The sequence below is a fragment of the Leptodactylus fuscus genome, chromosome 2 (genome assembly GCF_031893055.1).
Source record: "Leptodactylus fuscus isolate aLepFus1 chromosome 2, aLepFus1.hap2, whole genome shotgun sequence".
NCBI classification, from domain to species: Eukaryota; Metazoa; Chordata; class Amphibia; order Anura; family Leptodactylidae; genus Leptodactylus; species Leptodactylus fuscus.
Window position 1 is genome coordinate 183,920,020 of NC_134266.1, and position 16,940 is coordinate 183,936,959.

Sequence of the window (16,940 nt, forward strand, 5' to 3'; positions counted from 1 at the left end):
ATATTGTTAGGTTTCATGAACATGAGAGCCAATATGGACATAAAATGTGTATGGCTATGTTGGCAAAACAGTCATTCACTGCCAGCACAGTCATCAACTTACTTCAGTGTACCACCATCTTATTCCCAAAAAAATTCTTTCACGCGTCTGTATTCTGGCTGATACATACTGTCCATTTCTCAATAATAATTCTCATCCTGACTGCGGCTCCATTGAACTTAACTCACATCATGCAGATTTGTGATGCTATGAGCTTCAGAACTACCATGGCTCTACTGTCATATTCAATGCATCATACTGACATGGATCATATTGAACAGACCAAATATGCCCATGTAAAGGGGCCCTTAAAGAGGACTGCAATTCATTTTAGAACCAATGGCTTTAAAAAAATAAAAAAAAAAAAAGTATGTAAATCATAATAAAGACATTTGTATCATTCCAGGTAATGCCATAGCTACCTTATAAAACCAGCGCAGCAGTCAATTGAAAATGAAGGATATGTTAAAACAGTGCATGCACTGAACTTGAGTTTATTAAGAACTCTATAGAGAAGTGTAGTTTATCAGAACTCCATAGAAAAACAGCTGAAGTCTCAGCTACATCATGGACGCACTCTCCAAGTTTTACCTTCTTATGTTTGGAAAGCAAACAGTACAAATGACATTCTTTTAATCAAGTCTCACAAACGAAATATACGACAGTGCAAAGGGAAGAAGTTGGCATTCATATTATTGTCACATTTGATGTTTTTGCATTTTCTTCTGGACAGTGATTACTGGTCAGTTCTTTTATGAATTGTTCAAGTGCAGCAAAATAGCCTTGGCACTGCCAGGTGTCATTATGTGTCCCATCTGGGAAGATGGCAAGCCTTTTAGTCCGGGACGGGGAGAGTTCATATAGCTGTTTCATCATGAACGGAGGAATTAGCTGGTCGGATAACCCAGAGATGAATAAGGAAGGCATTCGGCACTGAGAAATTTTCCTGTAGGACAGAAACTTATTTTTGTAGCACCATAATGGAAGGTATCTCATAGGAAGAAAAGAAAACAGGGTGCCGGCCATGTGTGGAATACTTAGAAAAGTATTTTCTAATATTAACGCTGATATTCTGTGTGCATTTTCTGATGCTAAATGAATGGCCACTCCGCCCCCTAGTGAGCGGCCAAAAAGTATAACTTTTGTTTTATCAATGTCAGGTCGGGTCATAATGTAATCAAGCACGGCTTCAGAGTCTAGATAAAGGCCTTCTTCGCTTGGGTCGCCTTCACTTTTTCCATACCCTCTGTAGTCAACTAAAAGTAAGTTCACCTTTAGGTTGACCAGCATCAACAATGCATTGGGTAGCCTATGGCCAATATTTCCTGCATTACCATGAAAATAAATAATGGTTGGAGAAAAGGTGGAGTTATCACCTGTGTATCTCAAGAGGATTAGGTTGAGATGTACACCATCCTTAGTTTTAATAAAGATATTTTCATGTGGTATTCCGGTTGGCATTGGTACATAAAGTCGTGATGAAGAAGGCTGGTCAGGAAAATATAGCAGTACATCCTGAAACTTAAATAGTATTCCAGCTATGGAGACAAATATTAGAAGCAGCAGAATAATACCACCATACATATTAAACGTTAATATTAAAGGGAGAAGACAGATCCGACATAGTCCCCACGACCAGGATCCTAAAGTCAGTAACCACCGCTCGGCACAAGCCCAAAGCTTCAAATGTTTTTCCATTCTTGATCTCTTCTAGTTTTGTCCTAGAAAATAGAAGAAACATTCAAAAAGGTCTCCTTCTGACCTAGATTGTACAAGCTCAAGTATGCAATACAATGTAGATTATGATCATTTAATTGTATTGTAGCGGAGTGGTTAGAAATGTAGCGCTGGAGTCCTAGGATCAAATATAGCCAAGGACTATATCTGCATGAAGTTTGTATGTTCTTCCCGTGTTTGTATGGGTTTCCTTTCAGGTACTCTGGTTTCCTCTCACAGTTCAAGGACAAACTGAAAAGGAGTGTAGATTGTGAACCCTATATGTGACAGTGACTGACAAAGTCTGTAAAGTTCTGCGGAATATGTTGGCACTATACAACTAAATACATAAATGTGTCATTCTGTACAGAACTGTAGATGTTATCACTAATGATATTCACTACATGAATATAAAGTTGTTTGATCCATAAGCAATAAACTTTGGTAACTTGCATGCAATGTATTTATCATCTATCACTTAGGATAGAGATTAACGGCCTGATCTGTGGGGTCTGACCGCTGAGACCCCCACCAATCCCATGAACAGCAGGTATTCTGACTATAGCCAGGCTGAATGTAGGCCTGCTGCTTAGTAGACAAACTTGCGATCCCATGCACTTCAATGGAAGCATCGGAGCTCCAGTCATCGCTGACACTCCTATTGAAGAAAATGGAAGTGCTGTCCACTAAGCAACACAACTACATTCAATCTGGCTTTTGTTAACTGAAAAAAAGTACCTCTGTTCTCAGGATTGGTGTCTCAGCAGAAAGACCCCCATCGATCAGATATTTGCCCTCTATCCTGTGGCATAACTCCTTTAAAGAGGACCTTCCTTTTATGTCCAGATGGATATGCGGTTTTATATACCGCTAGAAAGCTGACAGTGTGTTGAATTCAGTGTGTCGGTCTGCACATGCCATGAAGAGGTGGCCTCCCAGCAATGACGTCCCAGGATCCCGATATCCACAGGAAAAACAGTAAGTATGATGGGGTTGGGGGGCAGGATTCTTTCCACTAATGTTCCAGGGTGTGGCTAGTGACTAATGTTCCATTAGGGCTAGTTCACACGTTGTTAGGTGGTCGAGGAATTTGGTCAGGAAAAAAAAATCTGCTTCATTAATTAGGAAGCGTTTTTAGTTTTTTTTTCCCTCAAGCACAGTGAATGGACCTTGAAAAAACAGTGACGCGGTTTTTCCGCCTCTCATCGAGTTACACTGGTTTCTTCAGGCGGCATCCACCTGAAGAAAGGTCATGTCACTTCTTATTTCTGCCAGTGGAAAAAAAAAAAAAAAACACTAGTGAAAAAAAAAATAAAAAAATGCTAGCGGTCTACATAGGACTATTGTTTTGAGGCGGATTTTGAAACTAATTCCACGTCAAAATCTGCCACATTTCAATACATGTGAACTAGCCCTTAGGCTGAGACCCTGGAAGATCAGCCGAAAAGCAAAAAAATTTTTTATATATGTAGTTCACTACATATATTACATTAAAATTAAGCAAAATTATTAATAAGTATTATTTAGAAAGTTTGAAGGGAAGCATGAAGACCTTAGGGTTAAAAATATTAATTTATCATGGAAAACCCCTTTTCACTAGCTGCAGTGGTCCAAGAACGAACAACTTGTTTGTTTGTTTTTTTTAATGTAGATTATGAGCCCCATATAGGGATCACAATGTACATTTTTCCCTATCAGTATGTCTTTGTAGAATGGGAGGAAATCCATGCAAACACAGGGAGAACATACAAACTCCTTGCAGATGTTGTTCCTGGCGGGATTCGAGCCCAGGACTCCAGCGCTGCAAGGCTGCAGTGCTAACCACTGAGCCACTGTGTTGCCCCTAAGAAAGAACAACTTGTGATCCTGTGGCAAGGTCTTTGGCCTCACTGCTGTGTGCAGGGTTGAAGGAAAGCACTCATCGAGTCCAACGTCATAGAATAGCTACTGTAGCACAAGTCACTGATAATGTTGCAGCTGGCTGTGATAGAAAGAACATTCTCATGGAATAACTGCAGAGTTTTATTCATCTATCATGGTGCAAAGTGTGACACTTCAGCTCCTACTTGAAGTCCTTTTCAATTTGTGTTTTGGCTATGACAGAAAGGTATCAGAACAAACTGTACAGTGCATCTAAATGTGAATGGGGCTGTGTAGCTGCAGACTGATCAGAATGTACAAGCTGACTCCTATCCACTGCCAAAAGCACTTACAATTGGCATGTGAGCATGCAGCAAGACAGAAAGTGGCCTAGTCTGATAAATCATGTACATCATGTGGACAGTAAGTGCATGTGCATTGCTTAACCAGACAAGGGTGTTTTTAATGATCTACATACAGAGTCTTCTCCTTACCCCCATTATGATATACATCTGTGTCACACATGGGGAAAGTTCTAAACATGTATACTGTACTGAATTGGTTTGGATAGACACCGTGCTGAAGGCATGAGGGACATTGTGTGACAGCCAGTGCTCCAAAGGAAGTCAGTGGCTATTGTATTACAGAACGGAGAGGGGGGATCTAATAGAGCATCAGAAGATTTTTTTTATTTTGTTTTATTTATTTTTTTTTAGTAGAAGATTACTTTAAGAACCAAAGTAAAATTCCGAGTTGCATTGGCTAACTGCTTCCCTTTCTGTTTAAAGGAAGTTTATACCTACAAAATAAAAGTAGTAGACCGCAAAAAGCATGGACATACCTGATATATGAAGAATCTCAATGGAAGATAAAGCAGGACAACAATCCAGCTATGTAGTTCTTCAGCATGCACTATCAGGAATTCTGTTCTATGTTCTAGATGCAGCATTCAGTGGGACACAGATTAATGGGACCTATTTCAATAGCAAAAATAACATTACTACATGAGAGAGAGAGAGAGAGAGAAAAAAAAAAAAAAAAAAAAAAAAAAAAAAGACAGTGTATCAACATTATACTTCTCAACATTAATTGTCTAGCAGTTTATTTGTAGGGTAGCAGGTACAATATCTCCAGCAGTTGAACATGCCATAGCCCATTGATTATGGCTATATTGTAATTCTCTACCCCTGGGGACTGTAAGGGCTCGTTCACATGGGCACAGAGGGGGCGGATTATGGTGTGGAATCCACGTCATAATCCAACCCCTCACAATGGTGGTCTATGGAGACAACTACGATCTTTTTTCTGTGAATGGCATATTGCCGATCACAGAAAAAAGAAGCAAGCTGCCCTTTCTTCAGGCGGATTGAGCCTCAGCGTCCGCCTCGCGGCAGCACCCTCCGGACTGGGCCCACTCTAGAGCAGGAAGCCGTGACAAAATCGGGACCAAAATACGCTATTCCGTGCCCGTGTGAACTAAACCTAATAGCCCCTTTATTCAGCTTGGCAACCTCCATGCCAGGAGTGTAGGACAGGCAATCAATATCAGAGGCTTAGAAAACAGCTTTAGGGTAAGACCACACATTGAGGAAATGCAGCTAAAAATTGCTGCAGAAAAAAAAAATAAAAAAATCAGGAAATGATGTAGGAAAAAAATTGCACTTGTACGTGTTTTGTTATTGCATTTTTAAAAGCATTTCCACAATAAAACGCCATACAACACTTTTTCATCATGCAATAGAAGTCAATGGAAAATATTTCTGCAAGTAAAAATAACGATGCGTTTAAAAAAAAAAAAAAAAAAAAAAAGTTTTCAACATCATTATTTTTAATGATATGTAACAGAATATTTTGCGTCTACATACAAATCAGTTATCAATACTAAAGCACAGCTAGCCATAAATGTGCAATACCACCCAGTTCAGTCAATCTTGGCCATGGAAATAGTTGATACATTTTACTATTCAGATAATTTTTAGGATGTCTTGGTAAGCTTGAAGATATACCTTGTCAGCTAAGGCCTCGTTCACATCTGCGTTTGGATTCCGTCTGCGGGAGACCGCATGAGGAACCCCCCGGACTGAATACTCAACGCAACTGTAAACGGTGTTCCAGTAAAAGCACACGGACCCTGTAAACTATAATAGAGTCTATGTGCTTGCTGCGAGATCTGCGCAGGGATCATGCGGACATGAAAGTAGTTCACGATCTACTTTCCTGTCCGCATGATTCGTACGGGCAGCGTGCGGCAAGGACACGGACCCCTTTTTTATTGTCTATGGGATCCGTGTGCTTTTACTGCTCACCGCTTGCAAATGCGTTCGGTATTACCAAACGCAGATGTGCACGAGGGGTAAGTCAGTGGGACATCCTCATGTTCTACATATTGAACATCTAGCCCCTGATCTACATATGCAATATTCAAGTATGCTGCTGCACTGTTTTCTGAACATTTGATAAGCACCTTCATGTAGAGTCTCTCAGCAATCCATAGTTATTGATCTTACAAGACATGAGCAATGTTTTGTTTTGATAACACAAATAGTTCAGCTGATGCAGGGTCATAACAAGCATTGCAACACCAACATTCCACCAAAATTACAATGTGAATTTCTCATTCACAGACATCCCATAAGAATCAGATGATCCCTCAATCCCTTTGTTCTCTACTTATTTTCTGTTTTAAGAAAACTTGTTCACTTGTTGAAATCTGTCCTGAGTAAACAGTAGTCAGTTTTCATTTACTATAGACTATAAGGTGGCATCATTCAAGTAGAGATTTACAGGTTTGAGATCCAGATTTCTTACTTGGGACCGCACAATATTTTCAATACAAGGCAACACATCACGAGCTTTTCCCATTATACAGTTACATTCCCATCAGTTATCATGCTGTAACACTAAATACTAAACAGAAAGGACAAATGCTTTAAAACTGTGTTATACGCATATGCTGATACTTTAAGGTTGTGGCTGTAGTATACACAGAAGCTGTTTTTATACAATATGACAATTAATGTTACTAGAAACTATATCAAATCCATTCTTCTTGCATATAGACAAATATTAGGGAATATAGGCTGGTTTGGCACACAGCAAGGAGTGCAAGTAGAAGAAGAAGCCTATAATCACCATGTATAATGGCCCTATATATCACTACCCGATCTTCAAGGCAAATTTTACTGATAATTGCCCTAAAGGTAAAAGGTGCATGCTGCAGCCCTGTCTATATGCCAATATTTTATTTATATTAAAGGGATTTTCAGAGATATTGGCAAAATCTGAGCAATGTGTGCCAGTGACGTCACATTCATTTGTCATGTGGCTTATTTTGCAGCTAATCTGGGGGGTCCCCCACTCATCAGATATTGATAGCCTTTCCTAAGGATAAGTCATCAATATGTAACTCTAGGGAAGGCCTTTAACTGATTAGTGTTATTGAATCTGTTACTGACCTTGTGTTTTTGCAGCGCATCCAGTTACAAGTTACCTAGCACTGATCAGTGAATGTAGGTGGTGGCCGGTCGTGGTCAGGACTGGGCTGTGTAATATAACTAACTGTACAAAGTCATCTATTATAGTTAGAGTTCTGCCTACAGTAGTAGTAACATTAGACCAGTTATAGAGAAGAACATGGTTTTACTATGCTGCAAAGGGACCAATATTTACCATAATGTTCCACTTGTGGTAGCACAAGGAAGAGACATGAGGGATTTCCAGTTCCCTGGACAACCCCTTTAAATGGAATTCTGCAATTCCACACCAAGCCCATGGATTACAGTGGTGCTGTTGTGGGGAATAGTAATCTTTTTCGTATCAGATTCAACCTCTCAAAATACATTCAACACAACACTGCAGGATCAGAGAATATCACTTCCATGTGTATGGGGCCCTGGAAAAAATGACACCCAGACACATTAATTTTGGGGAATAGGGAGAAAGGGGGAGGGGGAGGGTCATTCCTACTGAACATTGTAATAAACCAAGATTCACACGTCAGTAAAGAGTAACCACAACAAAATGGAAAGCAATATGGTATTAATGAGGCTATAAAAACAACAACAATAATAATAAATAATAAACAACCAGAGAAGAGCGTAAAACATCTGCTCTCACCATGGGTAGTACTATGGAAAACCAGCATATTCATCTAATCACAGTATATGGATTCAAGCTGTTTCACTGACATAATAAATCCTTCAGTACACAGTAAGTAGATGGATCTTACCCATAGCCTGGTATTGTGCAGAGACTCAGATACAGGTAGGCTCACACCTGTCAGGTGACGTCCAATCTTCCATGCTCCCAGAACTCTACCCCTATTAGGGGGGAGGGGGTTTCTGTAGCTCTAACTTCACCACTGCCTCCTGTGCTGACAAGGGCAGTCGCAGTATTGACCCTGTATAGTGTCTTCTATATGTCCCTATTCCAGCCAATGTGGACACGTTTCATCCCTATATGCAGGACTCTTAAAGGCACATGAACAATAGAATGGGGCCCAGCCTTTACAGACTGGCACTCGGGGCAACTTAATGTAATCCCCCTTAGTTGCAGGCAGCATCTCCAGCACCTGTTTCCGGTATCTGTGCACCCTGGCACGCCTACACGTCTCATATGGCCTGTAAACACGCCCCTCCAGTCATCTGAGCCTGCGTGTGACGTCACTAGTGGGTACAGACTGGGGGCTGGCACAGGAGAATTACACTAGGTGACGCCCTCCCTCCATTCATTGGTGCTGTGCTGCTGTGGTAGGGAGGGGAGAGCACAGAGCAGCAATGACAGGGCTGCAGAGTAGTAAAGCTGCTCCTGTTAACTCTTTACATGCTGAAATATCCTAGGGAGCAGTGTGTATCAGACGATGCAGATATTGCATCTCTTATCAAAGGGCGATGACTTCTCTACAAGCAGGGTGCACTAAATACAGAACCTACTATGTCAGCTGTACAAGATACACAATAGCAGACTGTGTCATGTACGTATTGACTGCAACAGCATAAACTGATGGGAACATCGAGTCCTTGTAACTAAATGTTATATTACCAGCATAATAGGATACCATTTATTTAATACTAGAACATTCCCAAGCATAGTAGTAGGGCTATTATGCATAAGGTTGTCCTCCCAAGTTGCATTATAACGGCATCATATACTACTCTTGCTTTCTTAAAATTAAGTAGCATTTTATTAGGGCATTATGTACTGCTGTATAGTATAGAGATATGGTATACCTGTATATTATATCGGTATAGTACTGTTACGCTATAGCGACATCATACACTAATGTTTAATTATAAGAGCAGTATGTGTTATTACTGCTATCTCGAGCTGATTCTATAGACACATATTGTCCAGTACTATATGCTATAGGTAAGAATATTCAGCCTTTTTTTTTTAATTTTTTTTTAAAGGTGCTCAGGAGTATTTGGTTACCCATTATCCTTCACTCACTAACAGTAGGTTTCTTGAAGCAAGCAATATTAGGATTATCAATTCTAGATTATAAGGACACTTTGATCCATGGTTTTTATACTGACTACCAGATTGGAGTCGGGAAGGAATTTTTCCCCTGAAATGGGGCAATTGGCATGAGCCTCATGAAGTTTTTCTGCCTTCCTCTGGACCAACATTGTAGGGTTATAGGTTGAACTTGATGGACTGAGGTCTTCATCCAGCCTCATCTACTATGTAACTATGTCTGCGTTGGTGTAGGAGATTCCACCACAGATTCCACTGGCCGGGTTCACACGGAGTATTCTGGCTCGTCATTTGGTACGTAGACGCCGCAGGAGGATTTGCGGGCCGTATACGCTCCCATCGTTTTCAATGGGAGTCGGTACCGTACACGCGGCGCTATTTTGCAGCCGTGATTTTGCGGCGGCCGCAAAATAGCACCGCGTGTACGGTACCAGCTCCCATTGAAAACAATGGGAGCGTATACGGCCCGCAAGTCCTCCCGCGGCGTCTACGTACCAAATGACGAGCCAGAATAGTCCGTGTGAACCCGGCCTAAAGAGGACCTTTCATGTCCTTGGGCACCTGAGGTTTTATAATACCGCTAGAAAGCTGACAGTGCGCTGAATTCAGACTATCAAGAACGCCCTTCTGACAGTGAAGAGCTACAGTAACGGCACCAATAGATCTTCATCAGGGGAACATAACAGAAAGCCGATCACTTCTAGCGGTATATAATACCGCAGGTGTCCAAGGACATGAAAGGAGGACTTTTCTCTCCAGTGGTTTCGGCATAAAAGTAAGACCCCATTATAGCCTATACTATAGCTTCTAATAATATAGTCCAGGGGTAGGCTTTTTTTTTTTTGTTCGTCATGTCAATTTAAATGAAAAACAAAACAAAAGATGAGGTCCTCAAAGTGTACACCTGTACTTTACCATTAGAAACAATAAAAGTACATGCGCATCCTGAAATTCATGTTAAATGTAGGTGTTCAGGGGCACCGTATGGCAGCATCCTTATGGTGGAAACACATTATGTATCTGGATGCAGCTATACTCTTAGGCCACTGGAACTTTTACTTCAATGTAAAACTGCGTTCACATTCTGAATTTTGCACAAAAAAAAACCTGTGTTTTTTGTGCAAAAACACACATTTATACCGAATATTGCACACGGCATTATATCCCATAGAGGCCCTTGCACATGGCTCCAGAGCACAGGGAAGGAGAGTAACATTATTTATGTTTTATCACCATCCCTGAGGCTCCGCTTATTATACTGTGGGGTCTGAAGAAAACCCACAGTATAATAATAATAATAGTTTCAGTGAGGATTCAGGAAAATAAGCATCACGTGCCACTCGTGGCGTGCGTGCTGGGGGTTGCCCACCCCTGATATAGTCTATATATAGTTTCCATGGGTAACTGTTTTTTTTAAGTGGACAGGGTCTCTTTCTTTCAGGAATTTCCAAGACTCTTGCGTTTGGGCAAACCTGAGATATTTTAGGTTTTACTACTACAAATCACTATTGTAGTCTGGGTCTTTGCAGACCCCACAGTATAATAAGAGGCCATGGGGAAGTGCAGTAAAATAAACATTGATACTGACTTTCCCTCACAGTGTCTGATGCTCAATTATGGCCCTCTTTTAGCCTCCTGAGGGTTGTCACTGGGGCATGGGACCTGTGACTGGGCCTGAGTGGTCACGGCAAGCAAATGTCATGATGCTGTAAACACACCCCATGAGACTGCGGAGGTACAAACATAGTAGTCCCCCAGGGCTTTTAACATCACCCAGGAGATAAGTAATGAACCTCAATGGAGCACTGGATGCAGTAAGGGAATCCAGAAGAGAGACGGGAAGGGGAGGATCAGAGTTTATTATTTTCTGCACTTCCCCTGGGCCTCTACTACTTATACTGTGGGGTCAAAAGGGATCCTGCAGTATCATACAAGCACTTACAGTTTGTGCGAAAATGAAACAAGCAGGTGAACCTCATGAATATTCCCAAAACAAAATTTGCAAAGGCAAATTTATTCTAAAAGGGTTTTTCTGTGGATAGAAAGTAATAGGGTGCACAGCACCTACATTTGTAACATCCCCAGATCTTTTTGTCCAGCCATGTTCTTTCCTTAGGTTGTGGGATGAAATGGCTTGTCCACCAGATGATCCCTCAGGGAACATCACTTTCTGAAAAAGGATTAATATCCCTCACCTCTGACACATGCCTCCTAAGCCTCATGATCAAGCCCAGTTATAAACCTGATGTGCTGACCCTTTGTCTTCTCCATCTTTTTGGTAGCAGGCCACTCTTCTCACAAGTTATTGCTAACCTACAGGCTGACCTCAGGACCCCATCTGAATTACCTTTTTTTTTTTTTCTTTAAATCACTACTGAAGGTTTCTTTCTTACATCACAAATTCTCCTTTATCCAAACAGTTCCTGCACAAATGCTAAGTGTTTCTGGATGTGCACTCTCCCATTTCATGAAGTACAGGTAGGATAAATTACAGTGAAATGTAAACTCTCTCATTTATATTCAAGCTCTCCTGAAGTCTATCAAATGATTCTTTCCTTCCTCCGCAGACAAAAAAAAAAAAAAAAAAAGTCATTTATGTCCATGTCCTTACACTTTCTGTATGAAACAGACCCCTCCCTCCCCTAGAACATGGTTTCCTCCAAACAGCCCAGAAACACATCTTCATATGTAGTGCACACAAGTCACTGAGTGGGTGGTAGTGTTTCCCCATTAATCAGAAAGAAATTTCTTTCGAGGGAGTATTTCATGGAGATCTAATAGGAACCTATTGTGGACACAGTACTGACAAGTCACTTTTTTAAAGGAAGTATTCCATTATTCATCACGTGTAGAGATGAGCGAACACTATTTGAAACAGCCGGCTACATCCATTCATTTCTATGGGAGCGTGCTATTCGAAACGGCTGTTTCGAATAGTGTTCGCTCATCTCTAATCGTGTGGTATCAATGAGTAGAGGGCTTTTCTCATCAATATTGACTATAAGCACTTCCTCATCTACAATAGGTCTATGTTGTCTCTTACCAAAGTCATCACAAATGGCTCAGGAACCTATCATGACATATGTCTATGCTTTAGCTGATACTAGCCACGTGAAACAGCTAGCGGTGGAAAGTGAAGACCCTAAGAGGTCCATTTAGTAGCGCTTAGTATTATTTCACAGGAACTGATACTTTGTTGTCTACAAAGACCTGCAGGTTAGTTTTCATTTCTAGAAATTCTACTATAACTTGTCTAAAGTATTCTGTAACTGATTCTGTTTCTTTAAGTGCTTTTTATACTGGACGGTAGATTATAACAAACCTTCGTAAAAACTTTTGTTCAGCTTAAGTGGCAGCCTATGCAAAAAAAGGAACAATCAGCCAACGAATGAAAACAAAAGTTGGTACACTGGCTGATCGCATCCTGTATGTTGCACAATATTTGTTAGCACATCTGGCATATAATGTAAACTGACAGCATACAATCAATCATACCAATGATTGCTCATCTCATATAGTTTACATTGGGCTGTGTGAATGGCCAATAAACAAGCACCAACCAACTTGCTATACTGTTGATACTCGCTTGTCCTTGACCTCCTATTTGTCCTTGTAAAACGACTCTAGTTTGGCTTCAGGAATGTCCAAGTTAATTCTCTCATTGAGGATAACCTGATCAAGTACTACTAAACCGTTAAAAACATAACCAAACACATATATAGAAATGGTCTCTACAGATATGTCTGCAAGGCTGTCAGGTTGCAGAGCGCTTCTGCTGAAATCTTATAGGCACAAAAGGAGCTCTTTCCTTCTCGCCGCCTCCATCTTCAGATATAGGGACCAAGCAGCTCAGGTAGGCGGGAAGGCTTAGTGTTGAGGGGGCAGGGGTTTGTTCCCATTGATTATAATGGAGGTTCTAAACGGAGCATAAAGGAGTGAAGCAATGCAGCTTCAGAGCAGGAATTACACCTGGGAGATGTGAATATTACAAGTCAGTTGTTTTCATTTACTTTGTGCAAGACACCCACCTTCCTCATTTTCCTAAGAACAGTTTAGCTGTGGCATAACATGAAAACAAAATCTACCTAAATAAACCATTTCTTTAGCTAGATTTTTTATTCAGCGTTCCCTGTTACAGCTCAAAATGCTATGTTACCCAGCCTTCCCAAGATCCTGAAAAGCAAATTTGGCAAGTTATTACACCATTTATTGACCAAGGAATGAGATATTTAAGTAGATTTTAATACAGCAGTCTCTATTCTAGCTGATGTGGAGCTCTTGTAACCCTTGCAAAACTCACAACAGGTCCTATCCCTTTCCTGTGTAATCATGGCCAGGTATGACTGTGAAATGGACACAAAAATGTCTTCTACTCTAGTTTAGTGTAATACATGTACACACTTCCAGGCATCGAGCTAAAATAGAGGTATGCAATTCAATTCAGGAATCTCAACCTGGATCAATGAAAACAGAGAGCAACACTCCTGTTCTCCTTCCACTTGTTGTCAGAGTCTCAGACAAAATTTGAGGTATTCCACCACACCTTACAGGGAAATAAAAATCTATCGTACAGCTGGACAAAAGTCATCTTCACTCAGAGATTTAGCTCTCTGTCCCATCAGAAGCTCCTGTGGCTCCTTACCAACTGCCACTGGATGGCTCCTCATAGCTCTGCTCTCTAACTACTCCCCCATTCAGTCCTTTCTCTACCATGCCACTAATACAGAAAACACCTCAACTAAGACAGGGGAACATTTACAAGTGACATAGGCCACCTTCCTCTTACATGGGTCCATAGAAAACACACCCGTTATGTTACTCAGCTTTCCCAGGATCCTTAAAAGGCAATTCTGGCATGGTACAGGTAAGATTATGGAGCAAGAAGGAGACTTTAGTTAGGTAAATGTAATATTCATTATTCTCTGTTAATACTCCATATGCTGTAGTATTACCCAACTTTTTCAGAATCCTGAAAAGCAAATATGGCAAGCTATGGTTCAGTTATGGAGCAGATAGGGAAATTTATTTAGGGAGTTTTAGTACTGATCCCTCCCCATTACTCATTGCCAGTGATGCTAAATGGTAAATTAGCTGAATGCTAATCTACCTATGCTATGCATATCCTCAATAGTCTAGCTATGCTACAATATGGAGGCTACATCATCGCATAATTTAGCAGATTTGTCCCCTGCAGGCTCACAGGGATTCTTCCCAGCTTTCCAAGGATACTGAATTGCAGATAAGGCTAGTTTTCCTACAATGGTAGAGTTGGGGGTCTGCCCATGTATATTTAGGTAAATCTGGCATTCTGTAGTATCGAGGGGTAGGTAGGTGTGTAACAACTTTGACAGTGGTCACCATTGCAGCTCTTCCATGTTGCTATCCCCTATTCCCAGGACACAGACAAGTAGTCAGTCTATAGAGAGACATTTATAACTACCAAGACTAGGCAGATTTATTTGAGGGGATATCGTCACTCCATAGGGAGAGAACCACCATTTAGGTGTGTGGAGTCTTATGAAGCCATGAGTGCTCCACTGTGCAACCCTGTCTAAGCCTCTCACCTCTGCCAGGTCAGTCCTCTCTGTGCCAAGCTGATGAGATGCAAGAACCTCATAGGCAGATTTAGAATTCAGTAGTCTGAAAAAGCTGGGTAACAACTTTTACAGAGAAATAATGGAGGCTCATACATGTATATATCCAGTTTTGTATTTAGGATACCTTCTTATTACCCTTACCCTAATTATCTTGCTACCCAATTTTCCATAGCTCCTAAAAGGTAAATCTGACTAATTACAGAGGGATATAGGAAAGAGGAATTATCAATAGATAAATACTTGCCATTCAGCAGTTTGGGAAAGGCAAATCTGAGGAACTGTAATAAGTTGTACTGATGTCACTGTACTACTACTTATGGTACACCTGTAACTGCATAAGACACTTAGCTATAGCAGTCAATACCATGGGGGGCCTCAAAGGTCATATACAGTCCAACACACAGGGCCTTGCACAAATCAGTTGTTCCATGAGCTGTGACAGTGGACGGGGAGCAGAAAAAGTTCTGCATTCTGGAACGACTGATTTGTGCGGGTGTGGGTATCAGACCCCCATAGATCAGATACTGATACATAAAACATGCATTAGGCAGGGCTGCTTTAACGATAGGACCAACAGTGCATGTGCATTGGACCCTACATTTCGAGTGCTGTCCAGCTGTTCTGGGTGGCAGGTAATGATTTCAACTCTGCATGCTTAGGGGGGCATTCATACAGAGGAAAATGGTGGGGAATTTGGTGTGGAATTTCAGTGTTGAAATTCCACACCATTTTCCTCCGTGCGAATGGACCCTTAGGATACAGATAGAGGTTGAATACAATAGTGGAGCACGGAGCAATCAGACTTCAGCTGTGGATGTCTGCGGCAGGGACCGCAATGAGCGCAAAGCTGCAGACATCATTATAGCCAGAGCCTATTTTTTTTCTTTGGGTTGAGGAGGTAGGGGGTATTGTGTGGAGCTTGGGCAGGGAAAATTAAATTATGAAGTTTGAACAGGACCCCTTAATGTAATAAGATGGCCTTTTAACATGCAACAATTTAGTATTTAAAACACACAGTGGTTAGCTTTGCAGCGCTGGCATCCTAGGTTCGAATCCAACCAAGGACAGCATCTGCAAGGAGTTTGTATGTTCTCCTTGTGTTTGTGTGGGTTTCCTCCAACACTACAAAGACATACTGATAGGGAATGTAGATGGTGACCCCTATATTAGACAGTGACTGGCAATGTCTGTAAAAGCGCTACAGAATATGTTGGCGCTATACAAGCAAGCTAAAAAAATAATCATAACTTACAAAGAAAAAAAAAAAAGTGACAAAACAATGACATTTGCACATGCCATGGTTGCACATATGAAAAAAACAACAAAACAGTTTTTATATCTATTAAACCAGATTCACATCTACAATAAACGATTCAATATGTAGTAAAATAGATGGCTCTTACCCATAGCGTGGCAGCGTGCAATGAATAATATTCAGATGACGTCACATTCAGGCTCACACCTGTCAGGTGACGTCCAATCTTCCATGCTCCCAGAACTCTACCCCTATTAGAGGGGAGGGGGTTTCTGTAGCTCTAACTTCACCACTGCCTCCTGTGCTGACAAGGGCAGTCGCAGTATTGACCCTGTATAGTGTCTTCTATATGTCCCTATTCCAGCCAATGTGGACACGTTTCATCCCTATATGCAGGACTCTTAAAGGCACATGAACAATAGAATGGGGCCCAGCCTTTACAGACTGGCACTCGGGGCAACTTAATGTAATGCCTCCTTAGTTGCATGCAGCATCTCCAGCACCTGTTTCCGGTATCTGTGCACCCTGGCACGCCTACACGTCTCATATGGCCTGTAAACACGCCCCTCCAGTCATCTGAGCCTGCGTGTGACGTCACTAGTGGGTACAGACTGGGGGCTGGCACAGGAGAATTACACTAGGTGACGCCCTCCCTCCATTCATTGGTGCTGTGCTGCTGTGGTAGGGAGGGGGGAGCACAGAGCAGCAATGACAGGGCTGCAGAGTAGTAAAGCTGCTCCTGTTAACTCTTTACATGCTGAAATATCCTTGCTCAAGGCACTAGGGAGCAGTGTGTATCAAGTGATGCAGATATTGCATCTCTTATCAAAGGGCGATGACTTCTCTACAAGCAGGGTGCACTAAATACAGAACCTACTATGTCAGCTGTACAAGATACACAATAGCAGACTGTGTCATGTACGTATAAACTGAGGAGACCGTTGAGTCCTTGTAGCAAAATGTTATATTACCAGCATAATAGGAAGCTATTTATTTAA

General features: G+C 41.4%; 1 protein-coding gene across 2 annotated transcripts; it reads right to left on the bottom strand.

The window, feature by feature from the left end:
* Positions 1 to 655: 655 nt before the first annotated feature.
* Positions 656 to 16,758, bottom strand: ABHD13 (abhydrolase domain containing 13). Of its 2 annotated transcripts, none has more exons than XM_075265293.1 (3): positions 16,091 to 16,758; positions 4,457 to 4,589; positions 656 to 1,760 (listed from the first exon to the last, which is right to left on the bottom strand). In XM_075265293.1, the coding sequence occupies exon 3, from the start codon at positions 1,735 to 1,737 to the stop codon at positions 727 to 729; it is 1,011 nt and encodes a 336-aa protein (XP_075121394.1). In that variant the 5' UTR covers positions 1,738 to 1,760; positions 4,457 to 4,589; positions 16,091 to 16,758; the 3' UTR covers positions 656 to 726. The 2 variants fall into 2 exon arrangements, with proteins under 2 accessions (XP_075121394.1, XP_075121395.1); XM_075265294.1 differs by lacking the exon at positions 16,091 to 16,758 and adding an exon at positions 7,844 to 8,162.
* Between the last annotated feature and the right edge of the window lie 182 nt (positions 16,759 to 16,940).

What these genes read in the sequence shown, in the direction of transcription:
- ABHD13 (XM_075265293.1), bottom strand. Translation starts at nt 1,737, where the DNA reads ATGGAAAAACATTTGAAGCTTTGGGCTTGTGCCGAGCGGTGGTTACTG.